At 42.2% G+C, this 25,042-nt stretch overlaps 1 protein-coding gene across 5 annotated transcripts in view; it reads right to left on the reverse strand.

The window, feature by feature from the left end:
- Nucleotides 1-1,181: 1,181 nt before the first annotated feature.
- Nucleotides 1,182-25,042, reverse strand: part of ZNF462 (zinc finger protein 462) — a 717,470-nt gene continuing 693,609 nt past the window's right edge. For all 5 annotated transcript variants that reach the window (XM_030194320.1, XM_030194319.1, XM_030194316.1 and 2 more), the window contains one exon: nucleotides 1,182-3,245. In XM_030194320.1, the coding sequence (XP_030050180.1) occupies nucleotides 3,050-3,245 (196 nt within the window). In that variant the 3' untranslated portion in view covers nucleotides 1,182-3,049. The remainder of the gene's footprint in view (nucleotides 3,246-25,042) is intronic.

A 25,042-nucleotide genomic window follows, 5' to 3' on the forward strand; every position in this document is an offset into this window, starting at 1 on the left:
AGTAAATTGGTCAGGCAAGATTTCCCCACAGAAAAGCCGCGCTGACATGGTCTCAGTAATCCATGTCCTTGGATGTGCTCTGTAATTTTGTTTTTGAGTGAATCGATTTTTCACTCTTTCAAAAGTACAAAGACCAGGGGACACTCAATAAAATTATAAAGAAATACTTTTAAAACAAATAGGAGGAAATATTTTTTCACTCAAAAAATAGTTAAGGTCTGGAACTCACTACCGGAGGATGTGGTAACAGTGGTTAACGTATCTGGGTTAAAAAGGGGTTGGAAAAGTTCCTGGAGGAAAAATCCATAGTCTGCTATTGAGATAGACATAGGGAAAGCCACTGCTTGTCACTGGGATCAGCAGCTTGAATCTTGCTACTATTTGAGATTCTGTCAAGTATTTGTGACCTTCATTGGCCACTTTTGGAAGCAGGATACTGGTCTAAATGGACCATTGGTCTGACCCTGTATGTTCTCACCTGTGGAAGATATGTTACAAAATTTTTGCTACATATAGAGATTATGGGGCCCTTTTACTAAGCCGCGTAAGCGCCTACGCACGCCCAACACGCACCAATTACGAGTTACCGCCCGGCTACTGCATGACTACGCGCATCTGAAAAATATATTTTTATTTTCTGGCATGCGTCAGCTACGCACATCAAGGGGCATTTCACGTTTGTAGGTCATTACTGCCTGGTTACCACCAGCCATTGACTTAGCGGTAAGGTCTCAGACCCAAAATGGACGTGCGCCAATTTTCATTTTGCCACACGTCCATTTTCGGCAAAAATTTAAAAAAGGCCTTGTTTTACAGGCGCGCCGAAAAATGGATCTGTGCACACTCAAAACCCATGCCTACACTACCGCAGGCCATTTTTCAGCGCATCTTAGTAAAAGGACCCCTATGGCTTTTAAGAAATAATAATAAAGTTTGCTAAGCTGTCCTTGTCTATATATTGGGTGTGAAGCTTCACCAAACCAATGGATCTGTGTACACTCAAAACCCACGCCTACACTACCGCAGGCCATTTTTCAGTGCATCTTAGTAAAAGGACCCCTATGGCTTTTAAGAAATAATAATAAAGTTTGCTAAGCTGTCCTTGTCTATATATTGGGTGTGAAGCTTCACCAAACCAAACCATAGACTGCTGTATAGTTAAAAGGATAATAATGGTCCCATATTTTTATTAACATGTTAGCAAAACAAAATCCAACGTATTACAATATTTACATGTTATTTGAAAAATAAAGTTGTGATAAAAGCATGTCACAATAATTTTTTTGGTAACCATGAATCACACCTAATCTAGGTATGGAACTGTTTGAATATAGTTGAAAATGAAGCCAATTAAAAATAAATTTACAGGCATAAAAAAATGAGCATTTGCTTAGGTGCCTGCTCTTCCAAAACTGGTTTCCCTAATATGAAGCTGCATTCAGTAAACTGGAAAACAAAATAAAATAAAAAAAAATACTCCAGGAAAAAAATAAAAGAACGTTTGTTTGCAGCATGTGCACTTTTCAGTTGGCCAAATGTGCTAAGAATCTTTCCATTTATCCAAATGTTCTTTTTTTTTTTTTCTTTTTTTTTTTAATGTTAAACAATATCTTGAACTCTTACCTTGCTTCCTGCCCCACCCTCCCATAAAATATACTTAAAAAAAACAGCCTTCATTAAAAATACTTGCCATGCACATAGACCTCCCTGTGTCATTTCATTTATGAAGTAGTGACAGTACAAAAGAAAAATGATCAGCTCTCCTCATCCTGGTAAGCAGGGAGCAGTTCTCAAGGCTTCAAGTATGTTATCCATTCCTCCTCTACTTTGTAAAAGGATAAATTCCCTCATTCCACCCAGTAAAGACACAATAATTAACAAAACAAAACACAAACCAGAAACCCAGCCAGCATTCCATAAAATATGTGGGATTGAAGAAGGTTCTTTTGACGACACCACAATGGTTATGAAGGCAATAGACCACTGTATTGGTCCAGAGAAGAAGCATAGCTATGCTATATAAATGTGGTTCTTTAGTTGAATTATTTAAAAGAGGAAAAGAAAAACAATATTACCAATTTTCTAATTATGCCATTGAAAACCAAAATATTTTTATTCAGAAAAAACAAAGTTCTATCTTCTTCCCAAACTTCTTCCCCACAACTTCTATGAAAAACGGAGCTGTGCTGAGAGTGTAACATGTCTAGCAGGGAATCAAAACAAAAAACAAAACTGCACCACCTGCAGCCCAAAGTATCTCACGTGATTCTGTTAAAATCATAAATGAAACATGAACAAAAAGCATACCTGGAATAAAGGACTGACAATTTGTTCACAAATAGTGACTATACAATTGTAAATCAGGTTTCTTTTTTTAACATTTTTTTTTTTTTATTAAAATAATTTAAAAAAAATCACAGTATCTTTAAGAAATGACCCCCCCCCCCCCCCCACACCGGGATTTAAAACAGGATTTGTGTTTTTGTTTTCCTTTCATTTTAACACTTGCATTCTTGTTGTTATCTTGGCTGGCACTCTCCTCACATCACTACGCTGACAACAGGTAGCACTCATGAATGCAAAGAACTCCTTGGTTAAGTCTGAGGTACTAGGAAACAGGTGACTGTTGTAAACGGAGGTGATCTATACTTTGTTTCATTTTCTAAAGCAGCTGACAACAGACTGGAAAAGCTTGCTGTATTAAAACTACAAAAACGCACTTAAAGTTGTGCGCCCAAAAAAATGTGTCCCATTCAATTAGACAATCCAAAACTCTAATTGGAAAGCATCTTGTGTAACATACAATTACTGTATTAGTCTCAAACAAATGTCACTTCCATCTTAGAGATCAGGAAGAAGAAGAAAAAAATAGAACAGGCGTCGTGATGTAACGGAGCAACTTACTGTTTCATTTAAATAGCTTTAATATACACATACTCGTACGAGTATTTGAGCTTTGAAAATAGATCTTTATAAGTCCTAAGCAGCTTTGTTTCTTTTGTTTTCTTTTCCTTCAATTCTATTCGTTGATAAAATCAGGTCCGATGCTCTACTCTCTTTGAGTATCTGTCTTTTCCATCTGCAGGATGTCTGTAGCATACACTGTCACTTCCTTTTCCAAGCAAAAGTCTACCTGTCTTGTTTCACCTTCAGTCTTTTTAACCATTAGAGGCTCCTTCAGGTTATCTAGCTTTCCATTAGACTGGCCATTTCGGTGGACCCTATGTTTGCTTTCATTGACAGACCTGTGGAAGGGATGAAGGAAAACTTTAAAATTTGAACTGAAAACAAGAAATCAGATTTGCTTCAACACATAGACTTACAAAGTTACATATGTTACTAGGGGCTCATTTCTGAAACAGAAAAACATCAAAAAAGTGGCACAAAGTGGCAGTTGGATGGGGTTTTTCTGCTAAAACGTCCAAATCGCTATTTTGAAAACAAATCTCAAGGGGGCGGGATTTGGGCATTCCCAAAACTTGGACGTTTTTTTACCATTATGTAACAATAAGCAAAAAAGTCCAGGGCTAAAAGTTAGATGGTTTGGACTAGACATCTTCCAATAACGACTAAGGAGTTCTTTTACTAAGCTGCAGGAAAAAGGACCCTTTTTACCACATTGGGTAAAATGCTCAAAACCAAAAACGACTATGCGGTAAGGAGCACTTACCGCCACCCATTGAGGTGGAGGTAAGGGTTCCCATGGTAACTCGGTGGTAATCGAGCAGCGCACAGTGAATTCCGATTTACCACCAGATTAGCACCGTGCTATAGAAAAAAATATTTGCAGAGTGCCAAAAATGGCATGTGCTCCAGTCGAAACTACCACTGGCAATCATGTTGGGATGGTGGTAGTTCCAGATTAGCAAGCAGTAAGCCTGCACTGGGCTTACCACTGCTTTGTAAAAGACCCACTCAGTCACAAAAGTGCCCTAAATAACCAGATGACCACTAGAGGAATTAAGGCAGGACCCCCCCTTCCTTACTCCCCCAGTGGTCACTAGCACCCTCCCATCCCCAGAGATGTGAAAGAAACTGCACATATCAGCCTCTAGGAAAGCTTCAGATGTTATGATCAATCCTATTACAGCAGCAAGTAGGTCCCTGGAGAAGCCTTGTAGTCAATGCAGTGGACTGTAGAGAAGGGGACCCTCTCTAACTGGTACAGTTGTGGTAGAATATGTAAGCCCTCCAAAATCCACTGTACCTACAGATAGGTGACACCTGCAGACATAAGGGCTAGTGTAATGGTGCACATCTGGTTATTTAGGGTACCTTTTTCTGACTTAGCCATGACTGAAACAGGTTTAGACAAAACCAGGGTAATGGTGAGATGTGTACCTGGGAACTTTTATGTGAAGTCCACTGTAGTGCCCTCAGGTTGACCCACTGCTCTGCTGGGATGTCTGTGTGGCCAGTCTACTAAGAATGCTGCCCCCCACACATCCCAATGGCTTTTTTGTGCATTTTCCCCTTGGTCATTCCCCCCACCCCGAAAATGGTCCCAAATGATAGATGTACTGAGCACAAAAACATCTAGCAAATGGCCATTTTACTTTGTAAGTCTATGTGCTTTGAAAATGAGCACCTTTGTGTCTTAATTAATTTAATATTATTTGTATACCAGGTTTAGAGATACCACATAGTTTTGTATAATCAGACATAGAACTTTAGGGTAGCTCAAATGAATGCATTCATAGGAATTCTGTATTCTAAACCAACTTTCCAAATTTTTTAGGTACAATAAGTTCCTGTCCCCAAAACCCTTTAGTCTTAAGTGGGTACCTAAAGCAACGGGAAATAAAAGACGCTTATTAACTAAGGTGTGTTAAAGTTGTGCAGTTTATGCACACATAAACTGGGAAAGTTAGCGGGCAATAGCTGCAAAACCTCTGTGGTAATTGTTAAGGGTGTTCCAGAATCTTTGGAGAAAGAGCAATGCTGTTAACCCACAACAATGACTGCCACATCAACTGCAAGTCACATTCCCAAACTCTTTCTGTTCTAATATGAATTTACGAATTAGGTGTTTAATGTGGCAGTTAACATGCACTGTAACACTTATTTTTATTACTTTGGTTCTTATATTCAACATAATCCGAATACCAATTATTCAGCTCTATGTGGCTTACAACAGTTAAGTAAAAGCAGATACAAATACTGAAGTAAAGATTGATCCGTTAAAGCAACTTAGCTAGAGTTCATAGGTTTTTACAGAAATACTAGAAATTGATGGATAACATACTTATTTCAGTAATTTTTTAAAGAGAAATGTTTTCAGAAATGTTCTGAATATTAAATAGTTTAATTTCAACTGGTAATTCCACTATTTAGTGCCTATATGAAAGAAATCTTTGCAAAATACAGACTTCAAATTGATGTTTTTATAGTTCGGATAATGAAGTATAAGGTATTTTCTGGGTTTTATGGATGCATTTCGAGCTGCTAAATCAATCGACATGTTAACTGGTTTTAGACTAGGCACTAAAGTGGCTAGCCGCAGTTCACAAGGAAAGAAAGGGTGACCTAAACTCTGGTCTTCCTGGTTTGCAATCCACTGCTGTAATCATTAGGTCACTCTTTCCCAAGAACATTAATCACACTGGCGAGCATTAATGGCTGTGCCTAGTGTGAAGACAGTGGTGGAGCCTGGGAGCAATTTTTTTTTTTTTTTGGCAGCTTTAGAGATGTTAAATAGTTCCAATAATATGGACACCCCATCCGCAACCAACCTTGCGAACTACATTAATGAAAAAATTATAAAGCTGCGACTTATGACACCAACCAACACAGCTGATTACACGAGCCTCCTCGAATGCCTAGACCCAATACCAAGGGAACACCCAGCAGATCGATCATGGACCAACTTTGATACACTCTCGCTAGATGACATCTCACAATCGCTTGGCAGATACGCCAAGTCACAATGCAAACTAGACATCTGCCCGACTAGCCTAATTAGATCAGCCCCTAAACAATTCAAAACAGACCTCACAAAACACATAAACTACAGACTTCAAAATGGTCTCTTTCCCACGGAGAAAAGAAACATCCTACTCACTCCTCTACCTAAAGATGCCAAGAAAGACACAATGGATATAACCAATTACCGCCCAGTAGCATCTATACCCCTCATAACCAAACTCATGGAAGGCATAGTGATGAAACAACTCACTGAATATTTGGATAAACACTCAAATTCTGCATGAGTCCCAATCAGGATTTAGGACGAATCACAGCACCGAAACTGTTCTGGTATCTGCAATGAACTCATTCAAACAAGCAATTGCAACTGGCAATAACATACTCCTCCTACAATTCGACATGTCTAGTGCCTTTGACATGGTCAATCATGGAATTCTATTACAAATACTAGAATACTTTGGAATAGGAGGTACAGTTCTCAAATGGTTCAGAGGATTCTTGACCACAAGATCATACCAAGTAACAACGAAGATGGAAATATCAGAACCATGGATACCTGAATGTGGAGTCCCCCAAGGATCCCCCCTTTCACCAACTCTCTTCAACCTAATGATGACACCCTTAGCCAAATTACTAGCCAACCAAAACTTCAACCCTTATATATACGCAGACGATGTCACGATATCTATCTTGTTTAAACACAACCTAAATGAAATCACCAACGAGATCAACCAGAGCCTCCAAATCATGCACTCCTGGGCAGATGCTTTCCAGCTAAAACTCAATGCAGAAAAAACACGTCTTGTACTCACATCACAATATAACACAAACAACTTCACCACCATAACCACACCATACTGCTGCCTTCCCATCTCACAAAATTTGAAAATTCTCAGAGTTACCATTGATCGTAACCTCACACTCAATGCCCACGTGAAGAATACGACGAAAAAGATGTTCCAATCCATGTGGAAACTCAAAAGAGTAAAACCTTACTTCCCGAGATATATCTTCCGGTCCCTGGTACAGTCTTCAAATTATTAATAAAGTTGTTTATTAACGAACATCTTCCAGTTTCTGGCATCCTTGGTCGCTCTCCCACTTTTTTCACACACTTGTTTCTACCGTGGGGCATTTGAGTTCTCCGTTTTTTGGCAGATTTCCTCTCACATTTTCCCACTTAAGGAACGCATCACATTCAAGATCTACACGATTGTTCACAAAATCATCCACGCAGACGCCCCAACCTATATGCTAAACCTTGTGGACTTGCCTCCCAGAAATGCTAAAAGATCATCGTGCAAATTCCTGAATCTACACTTCCCCAGCTGCAAAGGACTAAAATACAAGCAGATGCATGCAACCACTTTCTCTTACATGAGTACGCAACTGTGGAATGCATTACCTACTACCTTGAAAACCATTGAAGATATAACCAACTTTCGAAAATCTCTGAAGACGCACCTCTTCAACAAAGCATACAAAGAGAACCCATAACCTTACTAAATCACCCCACCAACTAGCCCAGATACGACAGTCTAACTTTTTTTTTTGTATTTATCCACCTAATCCTAATCTTCTCTCCCTATCTAACACTTTTACATCACTAATCATATCTATTATCCTGGAATGGCAAAACCATAACAGAACTCTGTAAGCCACATTGAGCCTGCAAATAGGTGGGAAAATGTGGGATACAAATGCAATAAATAATAATAATGTTAATTGATGCAATGCTGCCTACCCTCTTTAACAGCTATGAGGGATTTGGATCAAATTTAAAGAAGCCTTGAAAACTGTATTGTTACAGCAGGCCTTTTCTGTTCATTAATAAGAAGAAAAAAGGAGGATACTTTCATGGAAGGTTTGTGTAATTGTTTTATGTTACTTTTTGTATGTTTGAATTGTTGTTTTATATAATACATATGTTGTAATTGTGATCCGCCAAGGATTGTAGATTGTGTGGTATATAGTCTTTTAAAATAAATAAATAAATAATAAATGGTGGCCCTAGCTGGTGTATAATTATACTACAGCAAGAGGATATATTATATAGATCCCAATTCCTAGTATTAAGAGGGTTGCAGTTGACCCCTACCAATCAGGAGATATACTTTCATATATACTATTGCTATTTATGTAAATTGGTTTCCCTTTTGCTTTTGCACTTCATTAGCACTGTTTTCTCCATGTTTACCTTGTCTTTCATTTCTGATTATGGACTAATTATGATGGTGCATGCCTAGAATAAAGACATGGAAGGATCCAAGTTTGTACACCACAAGTACGTCTTCAAGATCTATCCAGGCCCAAATGATGTTAGATCCCCTAAGGTTGTGGCAATAATCTTTACACCTTGCAAACTACTGGACCACAAGTCTTGGGTCCATGTGAAAGATATACGTGTTTACTCAGCCGCAGAACCAGATGTTACCAGCCTAACCATCTCAAGACCAGCCACTCCCTTCAGCAGGCCAGCCTGAAAATCCAGCCCTGTTAGATCTTCCAGATCTCCGTCCAGATTCTTCAGCGCTTCCACCGTCTCAACCATGATCGATGAAAGAGACTTTAGAACTGATACTTAATTTGAGAATTACTGTTGCTGTTTATGGACATTATAGATTCATATTTTGTTTTATTTTCAGTTTAGCAGTAATCCTGTCTATATATTGAAAAGGTTTTATTTTTATTTTCCTATTATGTCCTTTATTGTTCTAATTGTTTTTCTAAGAGTTTCCCCGTTATTTCTGTTTATGTAATTTAAATTGAAGTTGATATTGCTCAGATACAAGGGTAACATCAAACCCTAATACTGGCTATGATATCATAATGTAGGTGTAAACCCTGTTAGTATCAACCAGTTATGCAATTGTTTAACTCTGGTGTAGGCTTACTTAAGTTGCATGTCTTTCTGTAGGTTTGACTGGGCTCCAAGTGGGGTAACGGATATATAAAATGCTTCCCATACTTCCAGGTCATTATGCATATGTCAAGATACATGCATGACCTTTGTTAATATAAATTTTCCTAGGATTGACCCTTTTTGCTGTATAAGACAACCTCATACTTATTTAAGGATTCTGAATACCTACAACCTAAAACAGCCTGCAATCAGAGTACTAACCATACATTTGTTGAGCCACCATAACAATGCTTAATCAAAACCACTATTCCTTCCCAAGACCACTGAGATAGATACATTAGATTATCTCCCCATGCACTACGCTACAGATACAATAGAAGCCATAGAAAGACCTGAAAGTGTTTATTAGTACGATCCACCTTAAATTGCTATTACCCACATACCTATACTTCATGAGATTTTGTAGATGAACTCATGGATTTGTCCCATTCATAAAACCTCTCTCACTACAGGTTTGAGTAAGCCTCAAGAGGGGTAACATCAAGATTAAGGCCCAAGGGGTTGGGTAATATAAAGGGAATTCCATATGCCCAAAAATATACCACCTAAGAATGAAGTTTTCTGTCTTGCATAATATCTGCTAGCAATCCATAAGAGTAAAACTCCCCCTCTCGTTTGATAGCTTGCCACCTTCTGGAATGGATGATGACGAGCTTGACGAGCTTTGTGTCACCCCTCTCCAGAGGGGGTGACAAGTGGGGAATGTATAATTATACTACAGCAAGAGGCCCTCACTGGATGCCCACCGGAAGGGTGGAAGGCCAGATTTTAGGACTCAGGCTGTAAAAATACCAGCTGGATTTAAAAATCAATGACTGGCTGAGCAAGGACTTGCTTTTCCTGCAAGTTAATATGCGTTCTAGTTTAAGATATATCCACTGGAATAGTGGTGGGCCAAGCTACATAGCTTTGTGCAGCTGAAAAGAACTGACTAGGCCTGATAACCTACTAATGGCCTTATAGATGAGTCTTAACAAAATCAGGTACAAATTGAATGTAGCACTTATTAAAATGGAGTTTGTCTTTCTATAAGATGAAACTTAGATCATAAGATAATAGAAAAAGGGGAAGTGAAACTGATATGCTAAGAATAAGATGTTCTGGCAGAGGAGAAAACATGTTGACAAAAGAGGAAGTTGCACAATAATTTGTAATAGCTAGAACAGATATTTTTGGTATTAAGGAACAAGTTGTTTACAAGAACGGAAGCACCTGGCCGGATGCGAAAGTATGATCTCAGAAATTGTGAAATATTATAAAAAAATAGGTCCTGCCATAGACTTCTATTGAGATCTGTGGGTATAAAAGAAGGGAGATTTTGGCTTAATTTCGGAGTCTTCCCCGACACTTCTCAGACAGCAGAGCTCTGTGCAATTGAATCCAGAATCTGTTTGATGTCTGTACTTGATTGAACACTTGGTAAGATTAAAGCCTTCTTTCTGAAACCTATCTCTGTCTTTATTTTCAAGTATTCCTCACCTGTTACTTACTTTACAAACTAAGCTATACACACACCAGACACTCATTCTGTGTACAAAATACTGTTAGATTCTAATAGAATATATGTGGGAACACAAATGGCCAAGGAATCATTTAAATCCAGATAGACAGAAAGCTGTGGTCATGGGAATTAGATTGGAACAGAGCCTTCTGATGCCTCCACAACGCCGCAAACAGATTGTGGAGGCACAAACCCTCTGCACACCTCCGTGGAAAAGGGTCTCCCCGGGGCGTGGAGAGGGGTTCAAGTAAAACACTGGCAAGATACTGGATCATCAGCTACCAAATATTCTGCTGTGAGCATTGTAGGCTAGAGAAGTCCCCTAGCAGAAACAACTATGCAAACACTGTGGCTGGCCATAACACCATGAGATGATGTATTGGTGGATGGGCTGAGGGGTACTGAAATAGGAATGATCAGTTTTATCTAAGTGAGCTTGTATTGGGAGGGGTGTATACTGAGGTTTAGACTGTAAGGACAGTAACAGCCTTCCCCAGGATGATTTTTGCTGCTGGGCTCGGAATTATATTAATATTGGGGTCAATATTCTGCCATTGGACAGTGAGTCTTCTGCTCGCCACTGACTCTTATTCCTGGATATTCAAAGCAAGGATCTGCGCAGGCTTTGGCTTTGAATATTTGGTTATTTTTAAGCCAGTCAAGATACAGCTGCTTAAGTCGATATTCAGCATTTAAGCTGCCATGGGTTATTGCATGGAAAGCGGACCCATTTATGCAGTAAACCTGGCCGCTTAAGTGCTGAATATCCGCACTTAAGCGGTCAAGTGCCAATTCTGTCCCCAGAACGCCCCCAACATAGCTGCCCTAATCGGTTAAGTGCAGCTCAATATTAGCAGTTAACCCCATCCAAGCGATTTAACCAGACAGCAGACAGCTAAATCGCTTTGAATTAAGATGGCCGCCGACAAGAGGGTCACGGAGCTGCAGCTACAGTGACCCCAGTTTGGGATCCAGTTCCAAACGGGATCGTACGGGAACCTGGCCTGCACACGAAGGCTGCCACTAGCGCGGGACACCTCCAGAGCATTTCACGGGCTACCGGTGTGAACGGTCCGGCACTGGGGCTCGATCATAGCTCCAGCCCTGCCTCATGGCTGAGGTGCTGCCCTAGGTGGACTCGACCCCCACCTGTCCCCGGAGAGAAGGCCTCACCTGCAGATCGTGGGACGAGAGGCAGCAAACTTCTTCCGACGGCCCTCCCCAGGCAGACCGACACCAGAGACAACTTCCTCTCAGCCGGGACCGCGGTGCGGCTCGGACAACGGCGCTTTCCTCTGCCCCTGACATCACAGGCTGGAGGTGGCGCCCCTCCGCACGTTGGGAGGTGAGCGAACGCTGTGCAAATGACCACCCACCGCGATTTCTAAGAGCAGCGAAGAAGATGAATATCGTGCGTCGGAAAGACAACATGAATTAGGAACCCGACGGAGACCCTGCAGCTGGCCCGATCCAGGGCTGACCATCACCACTTCATGCCAATCGCGGTGACTGTGGAGTGGGAGACCCACGCACACTCCGGGAGAAACCAGTGCACCCGCGCCTGCCTGCATCGACCATCCTCTACCCTGCATTGCAGCAGTTGAGCTGACCGATGCTACAGCTCTAAGAACCTCAGTGCCCTGGGGCACCACGGATGATCATCGACTACTATACATCTTCAGGTCATTAAGTCCTCCAGCTTCTAACCTGAATTATATGCCTAAGTTTACATGTCTGAATTATATACCTGGATCTGCCACTTCTCTCTCCAAGTCCCCTATTGAAATAACCACCATTCTATAACTACACTCAAAGTGAAAGGTTCTTATTTTTCCAGTTTCTAACCTGCACTATATGCCTCCTTTACCCATCGAATAACCACTGCCACTATCTTCTTGATCCCCACTTCCTAGAAAAGGTTTTTAGCCACCTGAACTGAACCTGAAATTCTTTTCTAACTGGACTCCTTCTAGTTATAATTATCAGAACCGTATCTGAAGTTCTCCTCCAACTGAAATCCGTCTAGCTACAACTTTACCTAAACTGGAAATATACATCATTCAATCGAATCAAGAACCAATACTACAACAAATTCCTAGTTTACATAACCACCTTAACGAAACACCACCAAACCTTTCCTTATTATTTACTCACTTTCCATAATCCACCTCACACTAACCACTCCCCTCTCGGAAACAAATAGCATTCCCACAATATACATAATCAATAGACCAACTAAACACAACACACACCACCAAAACTACAACAACAACCAAAATAAAGGACATACCACTTTACACAAACAAAATCAAAATAAAGGAAAAAAAATGGACATAATAAACCCACAACACAAGAAAACAAACAACTAAGGAAAATCATCACAATCCCAAACCCAACTGATCCTTATCAAACAATTCAAATAGGATACATTAATGCCAGATCAGTTGTCAATAAAGCTACAATAACAACAGACTGGATTATTGATGACAACCTTGATCTATATTACTCATCAATGAAACCTGGATTCATGATCACAACGACCCCATTATACTAGATCTGAGCCCCCCAGATTACAAAATTACTCATTGGACAAGAAACTGAAAGAGAGGAGGGGGAATTGCGCTGATCTATAAATCCTATTTCACCGTAACAACCACAGCTGAATCCATAACACCACAACTAGAAATTGCATCACTCAGAATTAACCACATTACCTTGTTAGACCATTTAAACGTTGTTCTGTTTTATAGACCACCAGGTAATTGGCAAGATTGTCAACCACACTTCATGGACTTCATTTCGAATACCTGTGTATCTAACTGCAATCTTCTTATAGTAGGGGACATAAACTTGCACCTAGAAGATCCTAATGCAAATAACGCGCGAGAATGTAAGGATTTTTTCCAATCATGGGAATTTAACTGGTCCAATACTCAAGCAATGCATGTTAAAGGACATACACTTGACCTAATGACATACAAATTCTCCTCAGATCAAACCCTTATACTAAATGGACAGACATACCATGGTCAGACCACTACAAACTAAACTTATCCCTACAATGGCGGAAAAAAGACTAGCATCAGAAACAAGAACGTACAACGTATACTACAAGAGACCAAATTGATCTTCTTCTATTCTGGCAACAGTTCTATACAAACGAATGGACAGTACAAACAGAATCCAAACAATACCTCCTAAATTGGGACGACAGATGCATGAGTATACTAGACACAATTGCACCACTACAAACAAGAACCTCACGAAGATGGTTTAATGAAGATCTGAAAAAACTAAAAACTCAAGTAAGGAGACTTGAACGAGCATGGAATAAAATGAAAGATGAAAGCACACTTAATGCATGGAAACAAATGCAAAGAAAATATAAATATACAATTAGACAAACCAAAAGGTCATACTACAAATCCAAAATAGGACCAGATTATAAAGATACACATAAATTATTCCAACTCGTGCACAAACTTCTTGACACCTCACCAGTTACCACAACTAGCACAGATTCACCATCAGCAGATGATCTGGCTATTTACTTCAACGAGAAAATTATAAAACTACGATCTACCTTACCACTCAACACCACCGACCATGAAATATTCATTAATTGTTTGGACCCAACCACCGATGGATATCCAGTGGACCAAATCTGGGCAAACTTTGTTCCACTGGAGGAGGAAACCGTCACCCAAGCGATGAACAGATTTGCCAAATCCCACTGCAAACTAGATTCATGTCCCAGTTATCTAATAAAGTCTGCCCCTCAATGTTTTATAACAGATCTCACCTCCTACTTAAATTTCATACTCCAACATGGATTCTTCCCAATGGATAAAGGTAATATTTTACTCACTCCATTATCTAAAGAAAAAATTAAATGATATAACTAACTACCGCCCGGTAGCATCCATCCCACTTGTAGTTAACATAATGGAAAGTATAGTTACCAAACAACTTACCGATTACTTAAATAACTTCTCAATACTTCATACATCTCAATCAGGATTTCGAGCTAACCACAGCACCGAAACAGTACTAATAACGTTCTTAACTAAATTTAAACACATAATCGCAGCTGGCAACAATGTTCTCCTCTTACAATTTGACATGTCCAGCATGTTCGATATGGTCAGCCATAATATACTATTGAACATCATAGAATATTTCGGCATTGGAGGAAATGTACTGAACTGGATTAAGGGCTTCCTAACCGCAAGAACATACCAAATGATATCAAAGTTGGTTTCATCACCACCTTGGAAACCTGAATGCGGAGTGCCTCAGGGTTCGCCCCTCTCACCAACCCTTTTCAACTTAATGATGACCCCATTGGCCATCACTATCCAATCAAGGCCTCAATCCATACATTTATGCAGACGATGTCACAATTTACATCCCGTTTAAAAAGGACCTAACAGAAATCACAAATAAAATCAATCATATCTTCCAAATAATGAACTCATGGGCGGATGCATTTCAACTAAAGCTTAACGCAGAAAAGACACAATGCCTTATCCTTTCATCGCAATACAACAAGAGTAAACCTACCAAATTACCCCAAACCATACTCTCCCTATTTCAGACACCTTGAAACTCCTGGGAGTCACAATTGATAGAAATCTCACACTAGAAAGCCATGCGAAAAATGTAACAAAGAAAATGTTCCATGCAATGTGGAAACTCAAAAGAGTTAAACTTTTCTTCCCAAGGGTGATATTTCGCAACCTGGTGCAATCAATGGTGCTGAGCCACTTAGACTACTGCAATTCCATCTACACCGGATGCAAAGCACAAATCATTAAGAAACTCCAAACTGCCCAAAACACTGCAGCCAGACTCATATTTAGAAAAGCGAAATACAAAAGCGCAAAACCCCTCAGAGAAAAATTACATTGGCTTCCATTAAAAGATCGAATTGTATTCAAAACCTGCACCCTGGTTCATAAAATTATTCATGGAGAGGCCCAGTTATACATGTCAGACCTCACAGACTTACCAGCAAGGAACACAAAAAGATCATCACGGACTCTCTTGAACCTCCATTACCCCAGTTGCAAAGGACTTAAATATAAATCAATTTATGCTTCTAGCTTCTCCTACATCAGCATGCAACTGTGGAATGCACTACCAACTGCCATAAAAACTTTGCATGTTCTGACAGACTTCCGTAATCTACTAAAGACTAAATTGTTCAAAGAGACGTACCTAAAAGATCCTTCATAATGACCAGACATCAAAACCTTACCAATTCAAGTTAACATTAAACTCTTTTTATTTGTTTACTTTATTCACATGATTACTGTTGAATGTTTTTACATTTACCTTTGATCTTTAATGCCTGACGTGAACTGTATATCTACTTCTTATAACCTATCCTATATTTTCTGTACTTAAATGCAATAATACTCTGTATTTCTGATTCCGGAATGGCGATCACCATTACTGCATAATGTAAGCCACATCGAGCCTGCAAATAGGTGGGAAAATGTGGGATACAAATGCTGCAAATAATAATAATCATCATCTATTCTAACTTTGTATATTCACCTTTCCCTTTTACATCTAAAGAAGGCCAATTTTCACTTCACTTTTGGCCTTTGTAGTTCTTACCATCCTCACTGGGTTCCTTTGTTTCTCTTGCTAATTTTCCCTGTTTTCCTCTGTGTTTTATTGTATTTTGGAACATTAACTTCTCTGCTCTTACCATTTATGTTGCCTTCTTAGTGGACTGTATTGGTATCTTTTTACCTTTTGTTAACTTGCCTGACACAAAGAATTGCAGTATTATTTCTTCTCTATGCTCTCTTCTACTGCCAGAGATCCTCTATACTCATTTGTTCACAGAAGCCTAGTAAGGTTTCTTCAGTACTATTACACATCCTCTTGAAGTCAACCCTCCTGTACTCCAACCCTCTGACTTAGTATGTTTCAGCTCAGGTCAGAGTTGAATACTGACCAACACGGTACAGTGATCACTAGACTTTTCCCTTACCATGGCTGGTGACAATCTCCACTTGTCAATAACACATCAAGTGTGGCCTCCCCTTGAGTAGGCTCTTACACTAGCAGACCCGTCTAGGTCTTTTCCACTCCTAGCAATTATTATTTTATTGTATACTTTATGATTTATCTTTATGGAGTTGATCGGGAAGGAAAGCGAAGATACTTTCCTGTAGCAGCTTATTATTCTCACAAGTGGGTAGACGTGTTTCTGCGCACATGCGCAAGTGCCTTCCCACCAGCCACGCGGATGCACCCGCCTTAGTTTAATACAAAAGCAAAAAAACAAAAACAAATAAAAACATGCAAATAGACAACTCCAAGGGGAGGTGGGCGGGATTGTGAGAATAAGAAGCCTGCTGTCCTTGGAGAATACCTGCTACAGGTAAATATCTTCACTTTTTCTGAGGACAAGCAGGCTTGCTTATTCTCACAAGTGGGGAATCCCTAGCAGTCATGCTCAACCAAAACAACAAACATTGGTCAAGTGGGCCTCGCAATGGTGAGGACTTAACACAGATTAACCTGAAACTATATACAAACTAGATGAGAGTGCAGCCTAGAACAGAATAAAATGGGCTTAGGAGGGTGGAGTTGGATTCTAGACCCCAAACAAATTCTGCAGCATTGGCTGCCCAAACCAACTGTCGCATCGGGTATCCTGCTCAAGGCAGTAGTGAGATGTGAATGTGTGGACTGAAGACCACGTCGCAGCCTTGCAAACCTCGTCAATGGAGGCTGACTTCAAGTGGGATACCGATGCAGCCATGGCTCTGACTTTATGAGCCGTGACATGACCCTCCAAAGTCAGTCCAGCCTGGGTATAAGCGAAGGAAATGCAATCTGCCAGCTAATTGGATATGGTGCGTTTCCTGATGGCGACCCCCATCCTCTTGGGATCAAAAGAAACAAAAAGCTGGGTGGACTACCTGAAGGACTTTGTCCGCTCCATGTAAAATGCCAATGCTCTCTTGTAGTCCAAGGTGTGCAAGCTGCTTTTGCCAGGATGGGCATGAGGTCGGGGAAAGAATATTGGCAAGACAATAAACTGGTTCAGATGGAACTCTGACACCACCTTCAGCAGGAACTTAGGGTGCATGTGGAGGACTATTCTGTTGTGATTAAACTTAGTATAAGGTACATCCACTACTAAGGCCTGAAGCTCACGAGATGAAGCAACAGCCATAAAGAAAACAACCTTCCAGGTCAAGAACTTCAGATGGCAGGAATTCAGTGGCTCAAATGGAGCTTTCATCAGCTGGGTGAGAACGACATTGAGATCCCATGACACTGGTGGAGGTTTGACAGGGGGCTTTGACAAAAGCAAACCTCTCATGAAATAATATATTGTTAACAACAAGGGAGAGCGAGTTTGAATGTCTAGAGTTATCATTTGCATACAGAAATAAAAGAACCATGTGCACATGATTCCTTTTGCTCCTTCAGTGTGGACAAAAAGAATTTTTTCAATAGATTATATGATTGAGGAGATTTTAATATCATTGTTATTATAAGATTAATTGAATAAACATATGTATATTACAATCACACATTGTAAATATGCTGCTTTTCTACGATGAATTTTATTAAATATACACGTAAATAATATTAAGATGTATTGAAGTATATTAAATCTGTGAAATGCATAGATTATAAGTAGCACAGGGATTAATAGTATACTCTCCAGTTGACAAATTTGTAGTTAAAATTTAATGCCAAGAAGTGAAGAGTAATGTACTTGGGGTTCAGAAATCCAAAAGAGATGTACCAGATAGGAGGGGAGAGATTGGTAAGCTCAGTTCAGGAGAGGGACCTTGAGGTGATGGTGTCTGAAGATCTCAAGGTGAGGAAACAATGCGACAAGCCTGTGGCCGCAGCCAGAAGGATACTAAACTGCACAGAGAGGGGTATAACCAGCAGACAAAAAGAGGTGTTGATGCCCCTGTACAAGTAGTTGGTGAGGCACCACTTGGAGTATTGTGTTCAGTTTTGGAGGCCGTATATTGCTAAGGATGTAAAAAGACTTAAAGTGGTTCAAAGAAAAGCAACGAAAATGGTATGGACTGCTTTCCCTCTATCCAGGAGATGCCGACGTGTGTGTGTCTTCAAGCAGCTCAGATCTTTCTCCTGCACCAGCCCCAGCGATTATGCAGCCTGCGCCTCAGCCGATGCCACAGTCTTTTCTGATGGCTACCCTCGAAGAGCGCATCCGGGCCTATCACGGGCTTGAAGCCTGGAACACAACTGAGGGACCTTGTGGTTGGTCTGAGTGGCAAAAAGATCCACCGAGGGGGTGCCCCATGCTTGGAAGATCTTGTGGGCCAAGCCATGTGAATAGACCACTCGTGTGGTTGCATTATCCTGCTCAGTCTGTCGGCCAGGTTGTTGTTTACGCCCGCCAGTTAAGTAGTTTGGAGAAACATGCCGTGTTGGTAAGCCCAATGCCACATTTGGATGGCTTCTTGACACAGAGGGCGAGATCCGGTGTCCCCCTGCTTGTTGGTGTAATACATTGCAACCTGTCTGTTTGAATTAGAATAATTAGACAAGACAGCCGATCTCTGAAAACCTTTAGAGCATTCCAGATTGCTCGAAGCTCCAGGAGATTGATCTGAAGATTCGTTTCCTGGAGGGACCAAGCTCCTTGATTGTAAAGCCCATCTACATGATGCTCCCTATCCCAGGAGAGATGCATCTGTTGCCAAAACGTTTTGCAGCTGAGGAATTTGGAATGGAAGTCCCAAGGTAATTAAATGTGCTGACGACACAAACTTATTCAAAGTTGTTAAATTGCAAGAGGATTGTGTGTTAAATTGCAAAAGGATTGTGAGAAATTACAAGAGGACCTTACAAGACTAGGAGACTGGGCGTCTAAATGGCAGATGATGTTTAATGTGAGCAAGTGCAAAGTGAGGCATAATGGATTGGTGAGGCAAGATTTCCCTTCACTAAATCCATGTTGGCTTTGTCTCATTAATCCATGCTTTTGAGTATGTTCTGTAATTTTGTTCTTTGTAATAGTCTCTCTACCATTTTGCCCAGCACTGACGTCAGACTCACTGGTCTATAATTTCCCAGATTTCCCCTGGAACCTTTTTTAAAAATCGGTGTTACATTGGCCACCCTCCAGTCTTCCAGTACCACGCCCGATTTTAAGGATAAATTACATATTACTAACAATAGTTCCGCAAGTTCATTTTTCAGTTCTATCAGTACTCTGGGATGAATACCATTCGGTCCAGGAGATTTGCTACTCTTCAGTTTGTAGAACTGCCCCATTACACCCTCCAGGTTTATAGAGAATTCATTCAGTTTCTCCGACTCAGGTTTGAATACCATTTCTGGCACTGGTATCTCACCTAAATCTTCCTCGGTGAAGACCGAAGCAAAGAATTCATTTAATCTCTCTGCTACGGCTTTGTCTTCTCTGATCGCCCCCTTTTACTCCTCATTCATCTAGCGGTCCAACTGATTCTTTTGCTGGCTTCCTTCTTTTAACATACCTAAAAAAAATTTTACTATGTGTTTTTGCCTCTAACGCAATCTTTTTTTCAGTCCCTCTTAGCCTTCCTTATCAGCGCTTTGCATTTGACTTGACATTCCTTATGCTGTAGGATTTTCTTTTAGCTCTAATAGCTTCCTTCACCTCACTTTTTAACCATGCTGGCTGTCGTCTGGTCTTCTGTCCTCCTTTTTTAATACGCAGAATATATTTGGCCTGGGCTTCCAGGATGGTGTTTTTGAACAGCATCCTTGCCTGATGTAAATTTTTGACCCTCGCAGCCGCTCCTCTAGGTTTATTTTTCACCGTTCTTCTCATTTTATCAGTCTCCTTTTTAAAAGTTAAACGCACTAGATCATTCGCTCCACTAAGGACTAGGTCTAGAATTTTTCCTTCTCTTGTTGGCTCCTGTACCAGCTGCTCCATAAAGCAGTCCTTGATTTCATCAAGGAATTTTACCTCCCTAGCGTGCTCCAATGTTACATTTACCCAGTCAAATCGGGATAATTGAAATCACCATTATTGTGTTGCCCAGTTTGTTTGCATCCCTAGGTTCCTTTAACATTTCTGCATCCGTCTGTTCATCCTGGCCAGGCGGACGGTAGTACACTCCTATCACTATCCTTTTCCCCTTTACACATGGAATTTCAATCCATAGGGATTCCAAGATGTGTTTTGTTTCCTGCAGAATTTTCAATCTAAGTAATGCCACACTGGATGGACCCTTGGTCTTTTCCCAGTGTGGCATTACTTAGATTGAAAATTCTGCGGGAAACAAAACTCATCTTGGAATCCCTATGGATTGAAATTCCATGTATAAAGGGGAAAAGGATAGTGATAGGAGTGTACTACCATCCGCCTTCCAGGATGAACAGACGGATGCAGAAATGTTAACGGAACCTAGGGATGCAAACAAACTGGGCAACACAATAATAATGGGTGATTTCAATCTATTTGATTCAAGGCTGTCCTTAATATACAATGCTACCCCTCCACCAATTCGATCTACCCTATCACTACGATATAATTTGTACCCCGGTATGACAGTGTCCCACTGGTTATCCTCCTTCCACCAGGTCTCAGAGATGCCTATTATTTCTAATTTTAGTAAGGCCACCCAGAAGCTCAGGAAGCAAGGCCCGGATGCACTCTTCGAGGGCAGCCTCAGCAAACATTGTGGCATCGGCTGAGGCGCAGGCTGCATAATCGCTGAGGTCTGTGCAGGAGCAGGATCTGAGCTGCTTGAAGACACACACATCGGCATCTCCTGGATAGAGGGGGAGCGGTCCTCCAAGCATTGACGCTTCTCGGGTGCCGAACCCCTCGGTGTCCTGGAGCTCCCAGCACCATGTACTGAGGGAAATCTCTGACAATGTTTCTTGGCCTTTGCTCGATGCACGTCACCCATGCTCCTCGGTGCAGAGGACGATGTTGAATCCTCTCGTCACCTCGGGGTCGGGTCCGACAACGGATGGTCCCGGGGGGGGGGGGGGGGGGGGCTGCATAGCTGAAGGCCTCGAGACAGGTGGAGACCCACTCGATGCCTCACTACTCCCAGTGTCACAGGGTCTCAAAGCAGCCATTCCTACCTGGATGTTGGTGCAATTGATGCCGACATCGAGGAACCAGTCCTGGCTCCAAAAATCCGCAAATTGAGCCTCTCAGTAAACCTGGGTTCTCTTTTCATACAAAGGCAGAGGACACAGTTGGCAGGGCTATGGTCAGGCCCCTAGGCACTGAAGACACCAACAATGGGTGCACTTCCCCGAGATGGTTCAGTTGCACTGAGTACAGTGCTTGAAGCCACTGGGAGTCTTCGTGGACATGGATGGAAGAAAATGCACCGGCCAAATCAAAAGACGTGATGGTGCCTGAAAAAGGGGGGACAGGCACAAAGAAACCTGACTGGGTAGACCTAAAAATGGCCTGCGTCGAAAATTAAAGGAAACTTAGATGCAAGGCAAAAACTAAAATATGAAGAATTAAAAAAAAAAAAAAAGACAAAATGAAGCAGGTGGAAAGGTACTAAAAAACAAAGAAATGCTCTAACCAGGCGTGTGAGGAGCCACCACAAAAGGCAGCTGCTCCTCAAGCGGAAAAAGCGAAACTGAGGCGGGTGCGTTTGTGCAGCAGGCAGGAAGGCACTTGCGCATGCATGTTGGAGTGTGGCTCGCGTTCCTAAAAGCTCTAGTTTTTTCTATGGCAAGCCTGCTTGTCCTCGGAGAATATCATTATGCAATGTGACTTATAACTTCTCTAATGAGATTAGGGGTAGGACAGATCTGCATTAGGAACTTTCATTACTGCATTTTTATGATATTACATATATTATATTTTTTGCTATAAACCATTTTGGGCCCCAGTTTTGAGGAATGAGGTTGTATTTAAGTGTAAGAATAGAAGAATTTACATAACAGCACGACTGCTGCATGCAGTGCCAGTCTACCTCCAGTGGTTTGAAGCAGTGGCGTAGCAGGGGGGGGCTGCCACCCGGGGCGGGGCGGTTCGCCGTTGCACCTCCCCCCTGGGTGCAGCACGATGACACCCCCCCCCCCCCGACCAGCTCCCGCACCCTACCTTTAAAAAGAATATCGGGAGGCGAGGCGCAGCGCCTCGCGCCTGCCCTGCACGTAAAAGAAATGTGGACCGTCGGGCCTTCTCTCGCTCTGTCCCGCCCTTGCGGAAATAGGAAGTTGCATCAGCGGAGGGCGGGACAGATAGAGCGAGGGAAGACCCGACGGTCCACATTTTTTTACGTGCAGGGCAGGCGCGAGGCGCTGTGCCTTGCCTCCCGATATTCTTTTTAAAGGTAGGGTGCAGGAGACACATGATGCTGAGGGAGGAGTAGCCACGCTTCCGCACTGCTCCGGGATCCCTGCCCGATTCCCGCCCGATACTGCCTGCAAATAGCCCCGAAATTGACTGACCTGGTCAACTACAGCTGGCTGAGAGTGCATGGACCAATATCTGGTGTCCATGTCGCCGGGAACAACGCGTAAGAGTACAAAGCCAGAGAAAGAAAAAACGGCTGGCACTAGCGGCAAATCCAAGATGGCGCCCAGAACGCCGAGAAGCGAAGCGGAGTTCTCGGCCCGCCAATTGTCACAGCTGGTAGCGGCAGTGGAAACAGCGCTGGAACCCAGGTTCACATCGCTGAATGACCGCCTGGGGAAGGTGCATGGGCTGATGGCAACGCTAGTGAGCCGCGCAACGGAGGTGGCAACGAGGGTGTCCGCACTGGAGGACGCATGGCAGCAGCGTGACCCAGAGATGAAGAGTCTTAAAGAAAAACTGAGTCAGCAGGCGGAGAAGTTGGACGAGCTAGAAAACCGGGCTAGACGGAGTAATCTCCGGTTAGTGGGTTTGCCAGAAAATATCCCGGAGAAAAACTTGAGCACGGTCTTGGAGGAGTGGCTCGTGAAAGAGTTTGCTTTGTCAGACAGCCGTGGGCCGCTCTGTTTAGAGAGAGCAACAGGATCGAGAGACAGCACCAGAACAGCCAGCGCCCCAGAGTCATTATCATCAAAGTACTGAACTATATTCATAAAGAAGAGATCCTTAGGGGATATCGCTTAAAAAGGGAATCCCTGACATACGCTGGAGTACAAATACGAATCTTTCAGGATTATTCAACCAGCTTGCAAGAGAGGAGACGGAAATTTCATCCAGTCTGCGCCTCGCTGGTGGAAAGAAATCAGCGCTTTATGTTGCTGTATCCTGCTACTCTAAAGATCCAACATGAGGGGAAATGGATCCCTTTTGTATCAGATCAAGCAGCCATGCAGTTTATCAATAGAGATCTGAACTCAACTGGAACCCTTACTTGAAAGAAAGTATTGGGCTGCTGGGTCAGTCGGACTTGAAAGAAATTATATAATTGTAGAACGCAGGGGCAAGTATGCACTGTTTTTGTAAGTTTGTGTTCAAGAAAATTCCATTTGGTTAAAAAGTGCGGTTGATGGGTGGGGGGTGGGGTGGGGATCGCAGCATGTTGTGACTCAGGTATCATGGGGGTTTCTCAGTTGTGCGTTAATGAAGGGGGAGGGGTAGGAGGGGGGGAGGAGGGTGGGTGGGCTGGGAAGGAGGGTTTTATTTGGGAAGTATGGGGGACGAGAGTGTTGCACAGAAACTTATATTTGGTGGAAGGGGAAACCATGCACTATGTGGAGTGGTCAAGAGAGGATGGCTCCAGGGTGGGGGCTGGGCACCCGGGGACCCTAACATCACCACTGAATTTGAAGGAAGCTGAGATGGAGTCCTGGGACCCGGGTTAGATGCATCCGCCTAGATTAATATCGTGGAATGTGGCTGGGATTGGATCGCCAATAAAAAGAGCAAAAATTTTAACAGCCTTGCAGCGTCACAAAGCCTCTATAGCATGTATACAGGAGACAAAACTGTCCGAGGAGGAAAGTCAAAAGCTCAAGCAAAGGTGGGTGGGGGAATGTTTTTTCTCACCAGCGCAGGGGCGGAAGGGGGGAGTGGCAATCCTGATCCACAAAACCCTACAATGTAAGGCCCAGTTAGTAGCCCGGGATACACAGGGGAGGTATATACTTTTACACTTAAACATAATGGGACAGGAAGTATTCTTGCTTAATATTTATGGGCCAAATGTATACGACCATACATTTTTTCAGCACATAATTCGTCTGGGTCTACAACACACAACTGCCCCCTGGCTCTTAGTGGGAGATTTCAACCAGGTGATGGATGGGCAATTAGACCGGTCAGTGCCTTCAGCGGGGATGGCCTTGGGTAAGGGCATACAACATTTGTGCAGGGCGCTGAACTTAGTTGACCCATGGCGCCTGGTCAACCCTACTGTGCGCGATTATACCTACCTCTCCCGAGCGCACGGCACGTGGTCTAGGTTAGACTATATCTTAACTGAGGGTACACTTTTCTCACAGATCGTGAAAGCAGAGGTGGGGCCAATGGAGATTTCAGACCACGCTATGATATGGGTGGATATGGAACTAGGAGCGGGTAGACTTAGAGGACACCAGTGGAAATTCCCAACACATCAAGCGGGGGATGTACATTTTCAAGAACATCTTAGACAGAAATGGCAGTTGTTTGCGGACACCAATGTACAACATGAGGAAGAAGCCCTTCTCTATTGGGAAACGTCAAAAGCAGTTATGAGGGGGGAGGTCATCTCCTACATGTGTGC

This window comes from Microcaecilia unicolor, chromosome 2 (assembly GCF_901765095.1).
Source record: "Microcaecilia unicolor chromosome 2, aMicUni1.1, whole genome shotgun sequence".
NCBI classification, from domain to species: domain Eukaryota; kingdom Metazoa; phylum Chordata; class Amphibia; order Gymnophiona; family Siphonopidae; genus Microcaecilia; species Microcaecilia unicolor.